The sequence below is a fragment of the Maniola hyperantus genome, chromosome 5 (genome assembly GCF_902806685.2).
Source record: "Maniola hyperantus chromosome 5, iAphHyp1.2, whole genome shotgun sequence".
Classification (NCBI taxonomy): Eukaryota; Metazoa; Arthropoda; class Insecta; order Lepidoptera; family Nymphalidae; genus Maniola; species Maniola hyperantus.
Window position 1 is genome coordinate 3,291,227 of NC_048540.1, and position 17,464 is coordinate 3,308,690.

The 17,464-nt window shown below is 36.4% G+C and overlaps 1 protein-coding gene, 1 long non-coding RNA gene and 1 pseudogene across 2 annotated transcripts in view; 1 reads left to right on the top strand and 2 right to left on the bottom strand.

The window, feature by feature from the left end:
• The window catches only part of LOC138402369 (uncharacterized), a 352,933-nt gene that overhangs the window by 291,444 nt on the left and 44,025 nt on the right, over positions 1 to 17,464 (top strand). The window lies entirely within an intron of this gene.
• On the bottom strand, positions 2,297 to 3,640 carry LOC117982492 (catalase pseudogene; annotated as a pseudogene).
• LOC117982493 (catalase-like) lies at positions 7,838 to 11,425 on the bottom strand. Its single transcript, XM_034968848.1, has 2 exons — positions 11,327 to 11,425; positions 7,838 to 9,262 (listed from the first exon to the last, which is right to left on the bottom strand). Exons 1-2 carry the CDS (start codon positions 11,423 to 11,425, stop codon positions 7,838 to 7,840), a joined length of 1,524 nt encoding a protein of 507 aa, XP_034824739.1.

The following is a 17,464-nucleotide window of genomic DNA, read 5'->3' on the forward strand; positions in this document are numbered from 1 at the left end:
TGTGCTCTTACTTTTTTAATTCACTAATTGTGCTGAACTCAAAATTATTCGTATGCTTATACCTACTACTAAAATTAAGTATTGAGCGTGTTAAATATACTTACTGAGTAGGTACTTATCAATAATTGCTTATTAATTTAATTCTAATTATGTAATTGGGATATGATAAGACGATTTTTCAGAAATTTGGAATAGCTTAGCTGTTGCCCATAGCTTCAGTCGCTTGAAACTAAAAATCTTAGTTACTTGAATCATTTTTTTAACAATTTTTTTTTGTAAAAAAGCTATTTTAAAGATTTTATCAACCAATAAATCTTTTGTAATATTTATCTTTCTACGCCATACATATTTAATTTAATAATTGCTAATTTTGGTCTATGAATTATTGGGAAATTGGTCTTATTCAATGTCATAAAACTCGAAATGTTAATGGTATAACTGTGAAGGCCGAACTCTTTGTGATAGATTCATGGTTTAAACAAGAGCTACCAAAGTGACAAATGTGAAAAAAAAAATATTATTTTATTATTATTTATTAGTAAAATATATATAAGGGTTAAAAATACGTTACGGTGGATTTACATATACGCCATCGCAATCCGGCGACATCGACATGACGCGCCTTTCTCACCACTGCACGATTTTGAGACGAGAGTGGCGACTAATGTGTAGACAGTTAGCTAGCATTCCACCTCGCTACTTGTATCGTCTTGTGCGAATGTGTAAATGCACTCAAATAATATCATACATCCTTTCCCCGCTCTTCCCTCGATGTTTTTACGCACAAATATACTCAATACTTTTTATCCTGGAAAATTAAAGAAAGAAGAAATCCCACAAGATTTTCAAACCCCAAACTGAAGTTACGTGCATCAGGTAGTTCACGTAATTATTATTATCACTAAAGTCTAAACCGTATTATCATTTTATTTATTAAAGCATACTGCATACTTAAGTGAAATGGTTTACAATAATAAATAACTAATTATATCTACATAATTACTTTACAATGTTTCCATTCGTCGTATTCCTCAAATTAAAAAATTCTCATTAGGTACTTTATAGATTATTTAATATCATACTCATTAACATAAAGTCACCTTTTGTCTGTACTTTTGCAACAATTTCATTTGTAACTGTTCTGTATTTACGCAATAAAGTTATTTCAATGAAATAAAATAAATATATAAAACTTAATCAATATAAAAATAACAACAACTAAAATATAATATAAACTAAGAGATTGCGGGCATTTTCCCGCGACTTCTTCCGCGTAGATTTAAGTTTTTAGAAATCCCGTGGGAACTCTTTGATATTCCTGGATAAAAAGTAGCCGATATCCTTCACCGGGACGTAAGGTATCGCTGTGTAGATTTCATCAAAATCGGTTGAAAGGATGAGCCGTGAAAGGCTAGCAGACAGACAGACAGACAAACACACTTTCGCATTTATAATATTAGTACTATGGATTTCCAACAAATATAGTGATTATAATAATTTAATTTATTACTGAATATAATTATGAATACAAGAGTAATTGCAGTTCTATAATAATATTTTTGGAGCCAGTGCCAATGCACGAACCGTCTATCTACTTTTTTTTTTTTTAAGAATATTAGCCATATTAAATGACTAATATTCCCCTTTCCTCACCAATTAAGTGTCAGGCTTGTGCTAGGAGTAGGTACGACAATAGTGCAACGGGCGGGGTTTGAACCGTCGACCTTTCGGTTTTCAGTCCACTCCTATACCGGTTGAGCTATTGAGGCTCTTCATACAGCTATTGTTTTGTGACTTCACATTGGCTCCGACTCCAAAAACTATTATTACAGAACTACAATAGCTCTTGCATTCATAATAAATTCGGTAATAAATTAAATTATTTTTGACTTTTTAGTGTTTATGGTTATTGAAGTCGGTTTTTATTTATTTTTGCAAAAAAAACACAATTTTTAGTGGCTCCATTTTACTAAAATATGATATGCGTGGTTAAAACCCAACTGTTTACAAAGCTATTGTACTGATCGCGAGCAATTTACTCTTATCCATTGAGGAGTTCTGTTCACCACCTCCGAAGATGTTCGTCAGAGCTTCACCAAATTAAAATGAAACCACCTCTGAAGTATGTCTAACTAAAAAATTTAACGGCTAGCTAGCAATAAAAAAAATACACATCGATATGAAATGTCCATACATAAAATTTAAGAAGTTAAAAATAAGTTTTTATTAAAATACTAATGACGTATTAGTTACATATCAATTTAAACATAAATCATGTGTTTTAAGAAAATATTGCTTAAGACTTGTTATATATAGTGATGTTCAATTCCCGTGCTACACGAAAGCCTAAATCTTTGTGTATAGTTGTTAAGATTTTAATTGCTCTGTCTATAATGGGTTTATAAGTCACAGCTCCCAACGAAAATACTATGTTGCTAATTAATTCAATTTTTTCGTCAGTTGGCAGTTTGATAAATAACTCAGCAACTTGGTCAAAGTTATATGCTCTTTCTTCTACAATTTTTATTAAATGTGATTTTTTCTGTGCCATATAGGGTACAGGTCCGTTAAATGAATTAGGATAGTAGCCTGGGGCGTCTTCTTCATTATTTCCAACTGGAGGAACACCGTCTCTATTATAAGTATAAACCTTGCTTCGGTATGGACAATTAACTGGAATTTTCTTAAAGTTTCCCCCTAAGCGGTACAATTGGGTCTCTCTATATGCCAGTCGACGCGCTTGAAATACTTTATCTAGACCTCCAAGTATTCCAGGTACTAGGTTACCTGGACAAAAAGCCATTTGTTCTATTTCTGCAAAGAAATTCTTAGCATTTCTGTTTAAAACTAATTTTCCAACTTCGTGCAAAGGATAATCTTTTAAAGGGATAATTCTTGTTACATCAACAGCATTATGTCCAATTTTTTTTAAGTCCTCCTTGGTTAAGATCTGTACACTAACTGTCCAAGAAGGAAAATCGCCATTCGCAATTGCTCTATATAAATCTTTTGTTAATCTATCAGGATCGAAAACTGTAAAATTTATAGCTTCCTCTGCTTTTAAGTTCTTTATTCCAGCATCTGGCATAATATGAAATCGGCAAAAATGACATTCCCCATGTCTATTTTCAACCTGATACGTATGAATTGCAAAGCCAGGCATATTCTGGTAACTAGCTGGACGGCCGCGACCAGCCAATGTTAATATATTAATGTGTAATGCCTCAGGAACTAATGTGAAAACGTCCCATGCCGTGTTAGGATCTACAACATTTGTCGCTGGGTTTCTTGGTACTCCATGAACAAGAGTATTAAAAAAAAGTGGTTCATTATAGGCATACATTGGAGTGTTAAATCCAACTAAATCAAAATTTCCTTCGCAAGTGTAAAACTTCACTGAAAATCCACGAGCATCCAAATCAAGTTCGGAGCTTCCTCGTAGTCCTCTAGATGATGAAAATCTCACTGCAACTGGCGTCGTTATTCCTTCTTTTTTTAGAAAGTCAGCTTTACAGATACGTGAGATATCATGTGTTACTTTAAAGTGACCGAATGCTCCAGTACCTTTGGCATGAACAACTCGTTCTGGAATTCTTTCTCGCGCCATGGCATCAATATCGTCCATAAAATGTTCATTATCTAATAATTCGGTATTTAACGTATTTGTAGCTTCATCATATGGAACAGGTGCACCAGCTTTTGTAGTTAACACACCTATAGGACCCTGAAAATTTAACGAGGGGTGTAAATTTTTGGACCATCAATTCAGTAAATTTAAAATTAAGAGCATCGATAATACCTAAGGGAAAAAACACAGCTGAACAAGTTATGATTTTAATCTTATTTCGTGCTATAACGACATAATATTTTAATGCAGATATATACCACCAAACCATCAAATTAATCGTGGTGGTAATTTTAATGGTGTGAAGTCTACCAATCCGCACATGGCCAGCGTGGTAGACTATGGCCAAAACCCTCTGAGAGGACGCCCGTGCTCTGTGGTGAGCCGGCGATGGGTTGATCATGATGAATTTAAATGGAGAAGAGAATGATCGAACACGACCTACTGGGCAGCACGTGACGGCAACGTCTCCAGAAATGTTTAAAAACTTGAAGAATTTATTTTGATAGATATGTGAGTGATGGTTTCTCTAGAAATAGACATATCGGCGGGTACCCTAGAATAATAAACCCTCCAAATGCCCTCAAACATCAAAGGCGGATACCATTTGGAATATAATTCATAATTTGCAAATGTCTAACGTCAGCGCAAGATGGATCCCACCGCCCTCGGTTTCTGACGTCACTTCAATCACTTCGAACGCCTGACGCGAATGTTAGCATCGCAAGTGAATTTATTTAGATCGGCGGGGTGATTACGTAAAACTTTGCAGTAGCGACAGCAACGCAACAGCAGTAGCAATGCAACAGTTCATTTGCTGTCTCTCTTCTTCTTTTTATTTTGCTTTGTGGCTATTTGTGGGTAATCACCCCGCGGATATTGAGAACCCAGCAAGTTTTTTCAGTTTCAATTTGATCAAATCCCTTAGAGATTCAATCAATTCACGGAAGATGTTCAAATGACAACTCAACATGACCATTTCCGTAAATAAATCTAGTGATATGACATATTCCTGAGCATAGTTTAGTGAAACGTAACAAGGAACCAGACTCGCTTGTTATCCATCGCATTCAGCTTCTACTCAACCTTTGATTCGCTGCGGAACGGAGGTCACCCGGATCATTTCTCTCCCTCCCTTACCTATCCCTTTACTCCACTCAGCTTCGTAGGCTTCATTCATTCAGGATCGCCTTCGCGAGCTTCTAGCTTCGCGCTTTACAAAAACCGGCCAAGTGCGAATCAGACTCGCGCACTGAGGCTTCCGTAGTACAATCGTATTTTATCGACATTTTGCACGATAAATCAAAAACTACTTACTAGATCTCGTTTTTTTTTCAAACCAATTTTCGGTGGAAGTTTGTATGGTAATGTACAACATATATTTTTTTTGTTTTATCATTCTCTTATTTTAGAAGTTACAGGGGGGGGGGGGGGGACACATTTTACCACTTTGGAAGTGTCTCTCGCGCATTCAGTTTAGAAAAAAATGATATTAGAAACCTCAATATCATTTTTGAAGACGTATCCATTTTTTAAAAATTTGAGTTTCAGTTCTAAGTATGGGGAAGCCCGAAATCAATTGTTTTTTTTTCTATTTTTGTGTCGAAATCTTAATGCGGTTCACAGAATACATCTACTTACCAAGTTTCAACAGTACTAATAGCTCTTATAGTTTCGGAAAAAAGTGGCTGTGACATACATCCAGACAGACAGACATGACGAATCAATAAGGGTTCCGTTTTTTGCCATTTGGCTACGGAACCCTAAAAAGCTCTCGGAACAGGACAGACAAGACTGTGTAGAGTCGGGGTAACCAGATTTCGATTTTAGTCTAGTGAAACCACATACCTTTTTTAGCGTTTAAACTATCGTGAGTGATTTCCATTATACATATATTACACACCAGCTTTACTCACGCGTTTAGTCGACGTGAGCTCGACTAGTCTCAACTACGACGCGTGTGCGAACTAAGTCCCTGTGAAAAAGGACCCCGGATGGGTTCGAAACAAGTCGGGCTAACGTCGACAAAACACGTGAGTAAAGCTGGTGTGTGATATATGTATAAACCACATACCACTAACAATAATTTGATATCATCATCATCATCATCAATCCATCGCCGGCTCACTACTGCGCTAGGATCTCCTCGCTGAATGAGAAGCGTTTGGCCATATTCCAGCACGCTGGGCGAGTGCGGATTGGCAGACTTCACATATTAATTATCTTTGAGAACTTTATGGAGAACTCTCAGGCATGCAGGTTTCCGCACGATGCTTTCCTTCAGAGTTAAAGCAAGTGATATTTAAGTGCTTAAAATGTACGTAACTCCAAAAAGTTAGAGGTGCGCCTGTCCGTCTGTCTGTCAAGAAACCTACAGGGTACTTCCCGTTGACCTAGAATCAAGAAATTTGGCAGGTAGGTAGATCTTATAGCTGACATTTGGAGAAAAATCTGAAAACCGTGAATTTAGGGTTAGATCACACAAAAAAAATTAATTTGTGGTCATGAACTAATAATTAGTATTTTCAACTTTCGAAGTGAGTGACTATATCAAGTGGGGTATCATATGAAAGGTCTTTACCTGTACATTCTAAAACAGATTTTTATTTATTTTTATGCATCATAGTTTTTTAATTATCGTGCAAAATGTCGAAAAAATACGACTGTAGTACGGAACCCTCGTTGCGCGAGCCTGACTCGCACTTGGCTGGTTGTTTTTTACCAACTTATCCTAATTAAAAAAACTTACCACAGTCTTGTCCTTGAAAATTACAATTTGATCCGCGAACGGATCCCTTTGATCATCATTTTCCATCGCCATTACTAATACTATCATGTATAAAATAAAAACAATCATTTTGAGCATAAAGAAACAACAATTTTAGCAAAATTACTTTATAATATTTAATTCAATGTTATGCGAGTATCACGGGAATAACGTTAATTAATTTAAGGAATTAAACTATGGTTTAGAACGAATCGTACAAATGAAGTACTAAAAATAAGTTATCGTTCCATTTAAATAAGGTTGCAAAATTACAAAATATATCAGCATTGATACGCAAAGTACCTAATTACCGACGCTGCTGGGTTAATCTCTCCAGTCTGCTTTATTAAGGACGAGATTACGATAAACCGCTATAAACTTAATGGCTAACGCCACTGTAGTACACGACAGGTCGAGAGGGCAATCGGGATATGAGTAGTCTGGTATATAGTGTGTTATCTATGGTAGCAGTAGTGAGCGTCTTACGCTCGTCGCACGATAACCACACCCTAACTAGGTACTCCGCTGTGCGGTAACGAACTTTTTACTTGCCTACCTACATTCATTTATAATTTTAAAATTGCGTTTTTACCTACTAAATATAAGTTTTAAAATATCCTACATTTGGTTCAGTGTTGTTAGTTTATAGTAATTGTTATTTAGCCTTTAATTAGATAAATGTGTTACGTGTAGATGCCTAATATTGACGGCTTTGGTATACGGAAAAACTCAAGCTTCGTGTTTATGATTATACCTGAATTTGTTATAACCTGTAAATATTTTTTCTTAAATAAATATATTTTTTATTATTATTAATATATTAACAACATAATAACATTGGAACATAACATTGGAACACTCGTAGCTTTAGTTTTAATTATCACCAGTCACCACTATATCATCTTACAAATTAACAATTTTGTCCATCAATAAGCGTAACATGTTAACTTTTCTGAATACTTAAATAATTTGAGTATTCAGAAAATTACTACCTACTTTAACTTTTTATTATTACTTCTATTAACAATAAAGTTATTTTAAATTAAAATTAAATTAAATTAATTTGAGTTTGACTTAATTACACCTTCTATAGCAATTATATTGAATATAATATTGAAGATCTTTGTACCAACTCGAGTCATAATAATATAATTGTTGGGATATTTTGAATTTATAGGAAAAATATCAGTAAAAAGAAAAACTTGGACGTCCTTTGAGATATAATATATTTGAAGTATCAATAATATAATATATTTATAAGTATAATATATTTGAAGTATTGAAGTAGTAATATATTTGAAGTAGTAGTATAAGTCATCGAACCTAAAACAAAGGATTTTAGAAAAAAATAAAAATATATTTAAATATTAACAATTTAGTTTACAGCCAGTTCCAACAATAATTATTATATTTTTTGATCAGATCAGATAACAACAACTAAGTACTTACGTCCATTTACTATTCAATCCTAGTCCTAGTGCGACGCGATTACCTAAATCTGGATGAATATTTCTAAATGCTTTTATCGCTCTTTTTTGGATAAATTCACAAACTGGTCGCAACGAATACACCAAATTTTCAACCAATCGAGATCGTTCGTCAGCTTTCATTTCACTGGCGTATAACTCTTTCGCTTGATCTAAATTGTCTCCCTTGGTTTCTGTTATATCAATTAATCCTGGGCATGGCTTTGTCATAGAGGGAACAGGTCCATTAAATGAATTAGGATAGTAGTTAGGAATGTCTTCTTCATTATCCCTAACCGGCGGCGCACCATCTCTGTTATATGTAAAAGTCTTGACTTGAAATGGACAATTAACAGGAATATTATTAAAATTGGCCCCCAAGCGATATAACTGGGCATCCATATAGGCAAATCGACGTGATTCATATATTTTATCAGGCGCCCCAAGTATACCACATACTGTATTAGCCGGATTAAATGCCAACTGTTCCATTTCTGCAAAATAATTTTTTGCATTTCTATTCAATACCATCTTACCAACTTGATGTAAGGGATGTTTTTTTAAAGAAATGACTCTTGTAACATCAAATGCCTCAGGTCCAGCTTTTTTCACGTCTGACTCGGTTAAGATCTGTACGCTCACCGTCCACGAAGGAAAATCCCCACAAGCAATTGATTTATATAAATTTCTAGTTAAATAGTCAGGATCCCAGGAACTAATGTTTCTGGCTTCCTCTGAAAACATATTTTTAATGCCAGCATCAGGCATAAAATGAAATCTGACAAAGTGTGTGTTCCCACGTTCATTTTCAACTTGATACGTATGAATCCCAAAACCGGGCATGTTGCAGTAGCTAGCTGGAATGCCACGATCAGCAAAAATGTATAAATACATAAATAACGCCTGAGGAAGCAACGTTATTATGTCCCAGAATGCGTTAGGATCAAAAATATTCGTCGCTGGATTTCTTTTCGACGCGTGAGTCAACGTGGGGAATTGAAGTGGGTCCCTACATATATTTATTGGTGTGTTTAGTCCAACTATATCAAAATTTCCATCTTTAGTATAGAACTTAACGGAAAACCCTCTCGAGTCTCGAATTAAATCAGAAGTTCCTCTGTCTCCTGTGGTTAGTGAAAAACGGACTGCAACTGGCGTCTTCTTTCCAACTTGATTTAGAAAGTCAGCTTTACAAATGCGTGAGATATCGTGTGTTACTTCAAAGTAACCGAATGCTCCAGCGCCCTTAGCGTGAACGTTTCGTTCAGGAATTCTTTCCCTATTACTATGTGTAATAGATTCCATAAAGAATGCATTATTCATCAACCGAGTGTTTAATGTGCTAGTAGCTTCACAATATGGAACAGACGAGCCAGCGCTTGTAGTTAACAACGCTGCAGGACCCTGAAAAGTAAACGAAGTAAATGAATGCCAACTAAGTCACCTATCGAATTCCTAGCTGGTTTCAATCGATTTAAGTACCTACCTTCTTACAAAATTGGGCTTTCCATATATACGAGTTGACCCGCCCCGGCTTTGCACGGGGAGCCTATCTATTCCATAGGACAATGTGTTATAGGTACCAAGGTACCTATTAGAAATTAGAATCTACCTACTTATCAGTTCCGCAAATTGCTATTGCGCTGGAACCATGTCTCAGTAACATAGAAATGACGTCATTTTGACGTCAGCCGAAATAAAAATACACCATCAGCTCGAAACTTCAGTTTAGTGCTGACGTCACTAAAATGGCGGCCACGCGCATTAGCAATTTGCGGGACTTATACTACACGACTACCGAGAGAATGCAGTTCGTTAAAAATGACGTCATCCGTTCAGCAGTTGTCGCGTGATGCGCGTACACACAGACAGACAGACAAAAATTTAAAAATATTGTTTTGGGGTCTATATATTCATAGTAATGTTTCCTCCGATTAAAATTTTCAAAATATATTTAATATACAGAAATCGTCCACTTACAGTTTTATTATAAGTAGGTATAAATATCCTTATAGTAAAACTGTAGCGGGAAAACTAATTAGTATAAAAAACTAAGTAACCAGCGTGTGCCAGACCTTCCTTATTTTATAAAAGCTGAAATTTTCTCCGTGTAGGTATTGTTTCCAACCAATGGTGGCTTTGGGAGATAACAGGTAATAAAGGTGTAAAAAATCTTACGTCAAAGTATAAAGTGTAATCTATATATATATATATATATATATATATATATAAGGAAAAGGTGACTGACTGACTGACTGACTGACTGATCTATCAACGCACAGCTCAAACTACTGGACGGATCGGGCTGAAATTCGGCATGCAGATAGCTATTATGACGTAGGCATCCGCTAAGAAAGCATTTTTGAAAATTCAACTCCTAAGGGGGTGAAATAGGGGTTTGAAATTTTGTAGTCCACGCGGACGAAGTCGCGAGCATAAGCTAGTCTTCTATATATATATATAAAAGGAAAAGGTGAGTGTCTGACTGACTGATCTATCAACGCACAGCTCAAACTACTGGACGGATAAGGCTGAAATTTGGCATGCAGATAGCTATTATGATGTAGGCATACGCTAAGAGAGGATTTTTGAAAATTCAACTCCTAAGGGGGTGACATAGGGGTTTGAAGTTTTGTAGTCCACGCGGACGAAGTCGCGAGCACAAGCTAGTTTTTGTATATTTTCTTCAGAATATTATCAGAAATCACGTCATGCATTTCCAAACACTTAGTAGGTGTGGTGGCAGCCCCGTGCCAGACACCTTTAAAGTTTAATAAAATATTATTATTAACGTTTAATACCATAGAGCAGAAACAAAGAGGAGTTGGCCTAAGCAACTGTGCACTGTGATTTTCAACTAGGTCCTGACGTCATCACTGTGGGCGGGGCCTTAGTTAGTATGCTGTCTGCGTTCGTCAGGTTCACATATATTGAGACTCGTATTATCGGTGTGTTTTCGCGTTTTTAAGAACAAAAGGATGAAGTGTTGTGTTTTATCGTGTCAAAGTTATTCAGACAGACGTTCTGATGCTATGAATGGTATCACATTTCATTTGTAAGTAATTTTATACGTAATTATTAAATTGTTTCTACACTTATTGACATCTAGTGTGAGATAGCTGAACTATGTAGTGACATCAATATATCGATGTTAGGTCGCTAAGCGAGTAGTTTTGCTACTAACCCGCAGATGGAAAATTGAGAAGTGGGCGGCGTTCCACAACCCGTCACCCCGCAAAATGTCACTCGATATTTCATAGGGAAATCTTAATACAACATCTCCTCTTTGTTTCTGCTCCATGTTTAATACTTAGGTAAGGGTAAAATCAGCTTGAGCTACAGTGGTCCCTTTCGCACTTTACGGGGGCAGGTTGGAGGTGAGGGATGATAGTTTCTTCAAATACCCATTTTTCAAATTACTAGCCATACCTAAGAGTCCCCTCTTAGGTATGGATCAAAAAACCTTACCGGTGTTCTCTCCTTGAAATACAAAAGTTGATTAGTAGCTGGGTCTCCTAGATCTTTATCTACCGCTGCCACTGAGGTTAAGAGCAAAAGTAAAAACATTCTGTTTCTAGATATTATGGTTACTGAATTTATAGTACAGATATCTTGTAAAAACTCAGCCCCTTATATAGGTACTGAGCATCCCAATGATTAGCTAATTTAGCATAATAAAACATTCAAATCATTCAAAAAGATAAATAATTAGGGCGTGCGTCACAACACACGCGTGATGGTGACAATTTCCATTTCTATGTAAAGGTATGATTCCGAACCACGCTGCACGCAGCAGTGCTGCCGCAACAGTGCTGTCGCGGCACTACTGGTCCCCATACAATCTCTATAAGCTTATATGAGATTACATTCCGAGCTAGGCAGCAATGCCGCGCAGCAATGTAGCGGAACGTTGCTGCCTAGCTCGGAATGTAATCTCATATAAGCTTATAGAGATTGTATGGGGACCAATAGTGCCGCGACAGCACTGTTGCGTGCAGCGTGGTTCGGAATCATACCTTAATACTTAATCTACGTGATAAGTAAAGGTTTCCAATTCTATAAATTAATTATTTATCGAAGGATAGGCTTCTTATGTGTCCTGGCCCATTGCCACTTCAACTTTGTTTATTCCCAGTAATTCTGTTGATTAGATAATATGTTGAATTGTTGACAGAATTACTAAGGAAAATAAGATTCATTTAATTTTAAGTATGCGCACAGAATCTGAACCACAGCCACCGCGCTAACCCGATGCGGGCGAGCGTGGGTGACTTGCGGGTATGCGGGGCGTATCCCCGCCTCGTATCTCGATTTGCCATCTCGACCTGTCGCGTACTATAGGATACATGGCAAATAATGAAATGAAATGAAATGAAATGAAATCTTTAATATCTTAACAAACATGTAGTTTAACAAGCTTTAGTGTAAGGCCCTGCCTCCTGAGGTAGTGTAAACTGTGTTTCAGGAGGCAGTGTCTTCCCATAATCTTAATATTATTTATATAACACATTGACAACTACTTAAAAATTAAAAACAACTAAGTAGGTACTTATGATTGCTAATATTTTTTGTGTTTGTAGGCGTGTAAATGTTATAATAGGTTTTACTGTCATAGATTCCGTGAAAAGAAACGTTGCATGAAGGAAGCTTTACTCTGTGAAAAGAAGCCATCTTGGATTAGCCGGCAGAGTTGGATTTTGACAGACACGCGTAGGTTGTCTGAGTCAGAATTCACTCTAGCCTTTTTATTAGAATTCAGATTAGCTTAGGTAATTCGAGATAGGTAGCTTTTAGCGTGAATAATAATGATCGTGATATTTAATTCTGTGATTGTGATAATGTAGAATGTTTGTGTTAAATCGTAACCTTAAAGTAATTCTAACCTTTAATGCTATCCGGTGACTTTGTCTGCAGAGCACTATTAATAATGTTCGGGTAGTTGTTAGACGAATATGGAATATTAATTATATTGGTGAATATTAGAGTAATTTGTGAGTTAACGGTTGGCTCAGTGGATAGATTATTACAATGACATCCGTTAAGGTTATTTCTGCAAACGCTAGTAATTTAGAGTGTAATTGGAGATATACCGGCAGTTGAGATAATAATTAGTTTAAAGTGATAGTTTAGTGTGATAGTAATTTGCAGTTAACTTTGATAGTACCCGGTTTAGAAACGTATAACCCGTTTGGTTAAGAATCATTGATGACTCTTGTGTAGGGTAGACACTACCCTACACAAGAGGTAGGGTAATCAGACAATGAGTTTCCCATTAGATTGAATAGCTTGCATTCTGGTGGTTTCGAGGAAACCGGGCACGAGCTGGCGATCCCTTGAGTGGGATTCGCGTAGGTATAGTGTGGCGATTGCATACCTGGATGAATAGTGTTCGAGGCGCCGTAGCGCACGATGCTATGGCATTCGGTATGTAGACGCGCATAGAGTGGATAAGGTAGAGCTATTGTGATATTGCGAGTTAGTAAAGAGGAGTCAATAATATGATCTGGTTTAGATAGTGAGTGTCAATGCAATGATTATTTTAAGAGTGTTCATGAAGTTGAGATTGATGATTGAGCTAGTCGCCACGCGAGTTTCTTGCTGGCTCTTCTCGCGGTAGGCTGTAGCATTCCGGACCAGTGGTAGATTGTCTTTAGATGATCAGATAAAGAAATGGCTAGTGATTTGATTCAGAGGTTGCAATAGCAATTGTGCCCTAATCACATGATGCGATGATGCTATGATGATGCTATGATGATGATGATGATGATGATGATGTTGAGATTAGGTTAGAGTGAGGTGAGGGGTCGCTGTGAGGGGTGGTTGGAGGCGACCTAGGTAGGGTTAGGTTAGGTTTACCTCGTTACCTTGCGTTGATAGTTTCCCTGTGCTATACGTGAGAGTTTCCATGATAATAATTGAGGATAGTCCATGTAATTTGATAACACAAGAATATCGTTAGTTCACATATGCGGCCTGGTTCATTTTAAGAAAGTAAATCCCGACTCATCCAATAGGTTGTTTAAAGTGCTGAGAACTAATTGTAAAGATCATTGATTAAAGTACCTAGTGGTTAATTACTACGTTCTGATACGTTCTGATGTCGGCTGAGGATTAATAATAATAATTATCGGTCATTCTCCTTCCTATTTCTGATGTACGTGCCTAGCGCGCCTACATGTTTTAAATATCGTATACTAAGAGCATGTTTTTGTGTATGCAGTGTGTGTGCGTGTGTGTGAGTGAGTGTGTGAGTGTGAGTGTGTGTGTGTGTGAGTGTGTGTGTGTGTGTGTGTGCGTGTGTGTACGTGCGTGCGCGTGAAACTATTTTAATTAATTATTATTTATATAGATTAAATACCAAATTAAATAGGTAAAAGTCAAGAATAGTCGAGAAGTTATTCCCTTAAGAAGAAAAATTCCTCGACACTCTCATAAGTGTATTCTTTTAGCCAGGTTTTGACAAAGGTTTTTAAGTCTCTATTTGTCATGTCCTTCAACGTTCCTTTTTTTAGTAGATTGTAAAGGAAGGGTGCAAGAAAGTCGTAATGTCTACGCGCTAAACTACTTCTGACTGCGGGCACAGGACATCTGTCAACTCTCTTTGTACTCGCTGGCAGGAGTGGAACCGCTTTACTATGATATCTACGCAGAGTCTGGTAGATAAAAAGTTTTCTCACAGAGAGTACGTCGCATTCTTTATATAATCTGGTAGTTGGAAAGATAAAAGGATAAAATTTAATAACTTTGAGCAAGGCGCGTTGACCCCGCTCAACCTCAAGATTATGCGTTTTAGAAGCTCCACCCCAGGCGCAGATGCAGCATTTGATGATACATTCCCCAAGGGTTTTATAAAGATTGATTAACATATCCGTATTACATACTGCGCGTAGGGTTTTAAAAATATAAATAAGTCTTCTAATACGCATACTGGTATTGGCTATGTGTGGAACCCAAGTCATATTATTATCAATTGTAACTCCAAGGTATTTAACTTTAATGGCTGGCGTTAGGGAATCACAGTTACACGTAGATCCATCAGTTTGATTGCACGGGTAGCAGTGCGCTCGTATTCTAAAATTATGTGGCGGTCGTCCACTCTTAGTTTTGCTGAAACAAAGATACTTGGTTTTGTTGATATTAAGAGATAGAAGGCTATGTTCTAGCCACGAAATTGTTGTACTTAGGCCTATTTCTGCATGTGTATTAACCTCATCCCATGAGGAGCCGTGGAATAAGAGAACTGTATCGTCGGCAAACATTATGATATCAGCATTTTCGATTTTTATATTGCAAAGTTCGTTTATATAAGCTAAGAAAAGTGTAGGACCTAAGGTGCTGCCTTGAGGGACTCCGTAGGAGCATGTGCACGTATGACTTAAACATCCTTCAACTCTTACTTGCTGGGTTCTTTTAGAGAGATAGTCAGAAAACCATTTCTGTGCTGATCCTCTTATTCCACAGTTCTCTAGACGAGCCAATAAGATTGGTATGGAAACTGTATCAAAAGCTTTTTGCAAGTCTAGAAATACTCCTACAACCTTTTTGTTTCGATCTAGGTGACGTGTGATCAATGAAGATAATTTTAATACAGCGTCTTCCGTAGAATTCTTGGCGCGAAATCCGAATTGGTTATTAGATAGTATTTGGTTCCTTTCTAAGTACGATATAAGGCGTTTATTAGCAAGTTTTTCAAGTATCTTTGCAACAACAGGTAAGAGAGAAATGGGCATATAGTTAGTAGGTAATTGTTTGTCACCGGTCTTAAAAATAGGAGTTACAATCGCTTTTTTAAACAAATCAGGAACAGTACCGGTAATAAAGCTCTGATTACATAATGTAGACTATGGGATCAGTAACTAAATCAGCACAAAATTTTATTATGTCGACCGTAATGCTGTCCCAGCCTGGGGCACTTTTGCTTTTGAGACCCGATATTATGTTTTTGACTTCAGAGGAATCCGTTAAGTATAGTGAGAAGGAGTCACGCGGCGAATCCGCTAGGTTGACAGCCTTGCTAAATCAGACTGTGTCTTTTTAATTTTATTAAGGATCGTATCTGCTAGATTGTTTCCTACAGATGTAAAGTATTTATTAACTTCATTTAGGGATTCCACAGATGAGGGTTTAATTTTGAGTAAGGGCCCTGCGGACTTTTTGTTGTTACTATAACATAGTTCCTTGACAACATTCCAAGTTTTTGAGATATTACCGTTACTGCATGCTAATTTTGTTTTATAGTAGTTATTTTTTAATGATTTTATAATTCTATTACATATATTTCTATAATTAATGTATTTTGTTTTTAGGTCGACATTATTTGGCGAAAGTTTTTGTTGCTTATAGAGTTTATTTCTTTTTCGTATGCACTGAACAACAGTTGCTGTGATCCAGGGTTTGAGAGGTCGCTTTTTGTTAGGCATTTTTTTAATTGTTGTATTTTTATTAATTAATTCTTGCAACTTAGTAACAAAATTTTCTACAATGGAGTTCACCTCAGATAGTAAATAGAGCTCATCCCAGGAATGGGACGACAAGCAATCTCTAATAGCATTTTTGTTCGTGATGACTACGTTATGTTGAGGACTCTTTTTCTGAATTTTGATGTTTGAGATATACAAAAGTATAGGCGAGTGGTCAGTCAACTGCTCAAATACTAGGGTTTGCCACCTCCCTGTTGATTTAACCATGAAGTGGTCTATGGAGGTATTTATCCTAGTCGGTAGATTAATACCTTGTTCTAGACCATAAGAAGCCATTAAGTTTAAGTACTCGGAAGATAAACCTTTTATATTACTAGGTAGGATATCTATGTTCACGTCACCTGTTAGGATAATTTCGTGTTTCAATTTCAAATTGTTAATAATTCTGTCCAGAGAGTTTATATAATTAGTTGGATTTGAAAAACAGGGAGGGCGGTATGTGCATATAATCGAATATAAGTTACTCACTTCAAGCACTAAACAATTACCGTCTAAGATAGTTGGTTCATAAGCACTTACCTCAAGATTATGCCTAACATAAACGACAATCCCATCATTTTGATTAATACTATTTTTTGTAAAAAATAAGTTATAATTATTTATTGTTGGCGGATCGAAATAAACATTTGTCCAACATTCAGTCAAAACAAGTATATAGTTAGGTTTATGCTACTGACAAATGCTAAGAATAGGTCTAGGTTACAGTTTATGCTTCTAATATTTACACAAAGTATGGCCTATGAATTCGTAATGTTATGGTTATAATACTTTAATAGGCTAGCACAGCTCGAGGGGTCATCACAATATGAACAAAAAGGTGTTAAGCTGTTATCTATTTCATGTAAAACTTTATTAGAATCTATGTTTGTTAAATGGAAAGAGGTAATTGTGATCTTTTATAATTAACAGGTCGGTATTTGTAAAATAATTAGGTGTGCGGGTAAACGAGGTCCGCTTGCCAGTCATTCGACTTGCAGGAAAAATAGATAGTATCGGTATTTTATAAGTAATGTTTATTTTGATATAGAATGCGCGCAGGAATGAGGTGTGTATTAAATTTTGCAGTATAGTAATAAAGATAGGTATATAATAATGTACTGTACAGTAATTCGATGTCACAGAGTAC

Excerpts from the sequence above, each read along its gene's own strand:
- LOC117982493 (XM_034968848.1), bottom strand. The coding sequence starts at position 11,425 with ATGTTTTTACTTTTGCTCTTAACCTCAGTGGCAGCGGTAGATAAAGAT. Across the intron at positions 9,263-11,326 it reads ATTTCAAGGAGAGAACACCG|GGTCCTGCAGCGTTGTTAAC; the intron begins GTAAGGTTTTTT and ends TTTACTTTTCAG.